This window comes from Apaloderma vittatum, unplaced genomic scaffold, assembly GCF_000703405.1.
Source record: "Apaloderma vittatum isolate BGI_N311 unplaced genomic scaffold, ASM70340v1 scaffold39357, whole genome shotgun sequence".
Lineage (NCBI taxonomy): Eukaryota > Metazoa > Chordata > Aves > Trogoniformes > Trogonidae > Apaloderma > Apaloderma vittatum.
In genome coordinates this window covers 1-5,056 of record NW_009725235.1, presented here as the reverse complement: position 1 = coordinate 5,056, position 5,056 = coordinate 1, and the positions used below count along the sequence as shown (strand labels likewise).

The window sequence follows — 5,056 nt, the reverse complement described above, 5'->3', positions numbered from 1 at the left end:
GGACTTCAAACTTTTAAGCCTGACCGAAGCAGGGGGGGAGGGGGAATTGAAAGGTGGGAGAAATCACAGTAAGCTGCTATTTCTTTTTCTTGAAAGTCCAGCAATATTAAGCATGTGAATATATAGCTATTGTATTAATGATTTAATACGAATGACCTAAAATAAATTGTAAAACTTGACACTGGAAAACTAAGTATGAGTGACCAACATATACATGGCTGAGTCTGTGAGCGCTTTGTAAATAAGTATAAGAAATGGCTGGGAGGGTGGATTTAGAATACTTCCATTATCTAAAACCCCACCTCTAGAATTTCTTGAGAATTATGCTACCAGCTTGCTCAAAAAACAAAAAAAAAGGTTGCAACAAATGTTATTAAAAAGGAGAGGGAAGGGGGGAAAAAAAAGAAAAAGAAAAAAAAGGCTGAAAGCCCCAATGTCCAAAGGAGAGCCCGTCCGAGTTGGGTTTAATTCATGGCTGCAGGGAAGAAGCTACTGTCCTCCAAGAGCTTCACCACGGCAGCTCTCTTGTAGAGCTTGGCCAGGTCGTAGGCGGTAGCCCCCCGCTTGTTCCGGTGGCCCACCTTGCAACCAGCCACCTCCAGCAGCAGCTCCACCACCCGCACATGCCCCTCCCGGGCCGCCAGGTGCAGGGGCAGGTTGCCCTCCTCATCCTCCACGTTCACGTCGGCTTGAAACTCCAGCAGAGTCTGCAAAGTGTCCAGAAAACCCTCTCGGGCTACATCGTGAATTACAGCGTAGCCGGTACTGTCTTTCAGGTTGGGGTTTGCACCCTTCAGGAGCAGCCTCCTGGCGATTTCGGGGTTCCCGAGTTTCATCACCTGCCAAAGAAAGAGAAGAGTTGAGCACGGCGAGGGAGGAAGGGGGGGGTTGCTTCAGCACTGGGCGTAGACCCTCAGTTATTCTCTCTGGGTTTTGTCAATCCTCATTTCCAACAGACGGAAGAGCCCCATTGTAAATCTAATGATATACCAGAACACTTTTTTCTTTTTTTTCTTTTTTTTTTAAGTGTATTTTTTTTTAACTGAACTCGGTAAAATTGTGCAAGATGTTATCACTTCGGTGCTAATAGAATTCTGTCTCAGAGAGATTTATCTGAAACAGGCTATGTAGAACTGGGAGATACATTTTATTTTTTTTTTTAACTTAGGTTATCTAAATTTCTTACCATAGGAAAATTAAGTATAGTTTGGTTTTATTTGCACAAGTAGTGAGACACCTTTGCACTACTGTTTAATCTCGTTAAACACCAAATATAGGGTCTCTGAAGAGCAGAAATTATACCTCAGCAACAGCAAATGTAGAATGTGGTTTTATAAGCTTTCAGGTGTTTACATTGTCTGTGCATTATCATAAAACAAATATTTGGACTGTACCATAGCTCTGTCTGCTAAGAAAAATAAATGCTAGAGGAAATTTTTTTCCCCAATATTTGTGTTTCATTATGTCACCCAAAAAGGAGAAGTTACAAGGAATGTTTCAGAGTTCCAGAAGCTTTCTTCTAAAATAAGTATATCATAACTTTATAATTTCACTATAAGTAAAATGTGGTTCTATTTCGCTGAAAACATCTTTTTTTAAAAAAAAATACACAAACCAAAACCGATGATGATGACTGGATTTTCTGACTATTTCTCTCACAAAAAAAAAAAAAAAGCTTCTTTGAGTTTTCTCGATTGCATTGTAAAAGTATCATAATTAGAACTCAAATCACTCTTATTTGGGACTTAAAAACTTGCACCGATTTGCCCGAAATTTCTCATTTTTTGTTTACTCAAAGATAATTAAAAAAAATGAGCATGGTAACATATAAACTCCAGCCTATAGGCAACATTTTCCTGTCCTTGTAATTAGGCTCACTGTGAGTGTCAAATTCGAAAAAAAGAAAAAAACTTTTAAATTTCCTTAGAAACGTCCATACATTGATTTGAAAATCTTGGTAAAAGTTTATCTCCATAAATAAGCATGACAGTGCATTATATTTAGCATAATGTACGATTTCCATGAAGGATTTGCTGAAAAACTCTCCTGGTGAAAAATATATGTCAGGCTTTTTAAGAAAAACAAGCTGTAATAAATATAATTCCTGCAGCGTTTGGACTGTAAAGCAGCCCAGTGTATTGTATCTACAGACAAGAGCAAAAGTGCAGATAAGACAGGCTGGGATTCAGGGAAAGAAATTTTTCTGTGCCCCAAGGCTTCCAGCTCCGCATGTCCCATTTCTTTCACTTCTGCGATGGAAGAGATGTAAAAGAAAACAAAAGCATTGTGATTCCTCTCTCCTTAGTAAAATCTGGACATTTTGATCTCTTTTTTTTTTGAGAGCCTAGGCTGTATTATTTGTGAATTCAAAACATGGGTTTGGTTAAAGAAGGAGTTTTCTCTGTGCAGGCTAGGGGACTGAAGGCTTCAGTTAAAGATGCGAGGTGGGGAGAAAAGAATAATATAAAACGTGATGCTATTGGGACGTGGGCTACAACTGTACAGCAAATGCCCTTGATTTTGCAAAATCTCACTTGGGGGGAGGGAGGCAAAGAAGGAGAAAGCATAAATTGAATAAATCTGACGAAGAGCACAAGGGCAGGACATGTATTTGAGGCCTGCATAGGTACACTTCATCAGAAATAAAAAGCACAGATCGAGACAAGCTGAGCAGTTGTTTAATCAAACATAAACACAGAAGAAAAATATAAATTCATCAGTATTAGCATAGCAGCCTTCCCTCCGTTTTAACTGAGAGAGAGATTATGGGGAGATTATCTCAGTTGTGGAGAGTGCACTCACAGAGCTCTTTCGAGCGTGGTCATGCACCCACAGCACATTTCAGGATGATACATATTGAAAATAAGTCGACAGATTCTCCTGTTTTGATTTTTCTTGTGGTTCATTAACTCAGTTATGATTAGGCACCGATAAGAAGTATTGTTAGGACACGGATGCACGTTTAATACAGCTGGATGCTATGCTATTGTGTAAAACAAGCCTTAATTCAGGATACGGACAGTTAGTAGCTTTTAGGAAAAAAAAAACCAAAACATTACTGTAGGACAAAATCGATTTTCAGCCCTCATCCCGAGGATAAACCAACTGGCTACACGTTTCCTGCTTTCTTTAAGAAGTTAGTTTCGTGTAAGTTTTTAATTTAAATCCTTTCACTCTCTTAAAAGTTCCTGCAAGTTTCTGCCCTGCCATGCGATGCCCTATTTAGGTGCTAACAGGACAGAGCGGAGCTCGCACCCCTCCAGCTTCAGCGAAATTGTCAAAAAAAGGGTGATTCCTGCTTTTTTAGCTAGAGGTGCTTATTTTCCAGCTCTAGTATTTTGATGTTAAGCCAAGAAGCTGTAAATACCTCGAGTACATTCTCAGGCTTTATGCTGTTTAAAAACCTAATTTCAGAAATTATTATCACGGTTTCGGGCGTGGGGGGGAATGAGTTAACAAACGATTTTTCTAATGTGTGAAATTAAAAAGATCTACAGATCTGCTTCTGCATTTCATTCCTTACACCTTAAGTGCAAATAACCACACATTTTTTAATCCGGATTTATAAATCACTTCTCTCCCTATTTGGTAGGTATCCTAGTCTTTTCATCATCATTATCTGATATTATTAAAAGCAAAATCTTTCATCAGCTCCGATAGTTAGCACTTGGACAAGTTCCAACTCCTGCCTGCACAGCCACATGCTTAAAAATTAGGACATAGCACCCTATACGATCAGAGAGGAAATAGCTGGAAGCAGTGCCCCGCTGGCCGATCCAAAAAAGCGAATTTTCAAGCCTTAATTATGAATGAAAAAGCAAGTGATTCATCTGAAACCCTAACTCGCAGGGCTCACTCTTAATGTACATCGAAGGTGCTCGGTTCTGTGCAGCATGCTTCCCACTGAGAAAGGTCATTGCTCACAAGCAGACTATAAAGAAAAAGTACCATCTACAGCAGACCCCAGAACCGAGAGGAGGCACGCTTTAAAAGCACATTGCAGGAAAAAAAAAAAAAAGAAAAAAGAAAGAAAAAAAAAGAGGAAAATAGGACAAATCCTAAGCTTCAGAGAACAGCACATTTGTGTTTACAGACCTGCTAAGAAATCCTGCTCACCTAAGTTGATTTCTTTTCATCTCGGCTCTCTCATTCCTTGCCTCCTCCCCACGAAGTTACAAAATATCAGCAAACTCGTAGCCCGTTTGACATTGAGGGTGATCCCCGACTGAAATAATGGTTTTGACCAGTTTTATTTCAAGTACGTCATTTTAGGGAGTTGGAGCCACTAAAGTTATAAAATATGGCATCCAACGAGTTTGAAAAACCACTCGAATTTCATCCACCAGCCTGTTTAAAACGTTGTCTTTTTTGGAAACCCGGGTCACGTAGGTACCAGTGATGAAATATTTTCTCCCTCTCTGGATACCAACCTGCAGCGCAGTCCTCCCAAATCCATTTTGTGCATTGACGTTTACATTCTTTTGCAACAAATTAGTAAGTTGCACTAGGTCCCCCTTGGCAGCCGCGGACGCCAGCTCGTTCCCAGAAGGCTCGGCCATTCTTTAGGGTGACTGACGATCGGAAAAAAGATGAGATTTTTTTTTTTTTTTTTAACCAGGCATGGCATCGGAGACTGACAGAAGGATTGGGATGGTTAATCTTCTGGAGTAGACCTTGTAGTAAATACTCGTAAAAAACCTCCTTGCCAAGAGCCCGCCCCTAACTCACACGTGATTATTCAGCAAAACTGCAGCTCCACTTGAAAGAAGATTTCTTTGCTTCCACATATAGGGTAACTCCTATTAAAGACTTTGGCCGCTTTCGGGGGGGGACACACAGATTAGTAGCTATGCAATATATCCTATATGTTACGGGTCACATATAGACACGTACACCGGAGACTCACTCAGACCTGAGATCTCGGAAGAAGAAGATAACCCACCCTGTTCTCAGTCGGGATCTGAGCGGCAACAGCTCCGAGGAAAAGTCTTCTGTAGCAAAGCGCCTCCAAGTCCCGCTCGGGATCCCCCCTCGCATCCCACGCCGCCGCCTCTAG

At 40.7% G+C, this 5,056-nt stretch overlaps 1 protein-coding gene across 1 annotated transcript; it reads right to left on the bottom strand.

Annotated features, from left to right (window-relative positions):
- Positions 1 to 464: 464 nt before the first annotated feature.
- Positions 465 to 4,992, bottom strand: LOC104269705 (cyclin-dependent kinase 4 inhibitor C-like). The gene is made up of 2 exons (XM_009872815.1): positions 4,431 to 4,992; positions 465 to 839 (listed from the first exon to the last, which is right to left on the bottom strand). Exons 1-2 carry the CDS (start codon positions 4,557 to 4,559, stop codon positions 465 to 467), a joined length of 504 nt encoding a protein of 167 aa, XP_009871117.1. The 5' UTR covers positions 4,560 to 4,992.
- Positions 4,993 to 5,056: the final 64 nt, after the last annotated feature.

Bases quoted from the DNA above. Each gene is read 5' to 3' on its own strand.
- LOC104269705 (XM_009872815.1), bottom strand. From the start codon at position 4,559: ATGGCCGAGCCTTCTGGGAACGAGCTGGCGTCCGCGGCTGCCAAGGGG. The intron at 840-4,430 runs GTTGGTATCCAG...TTTCTTTGGCAG, and splicing joins TTGGGAGGACTGCGCTGCAG to GTGATGAAACTCGGGAACCC.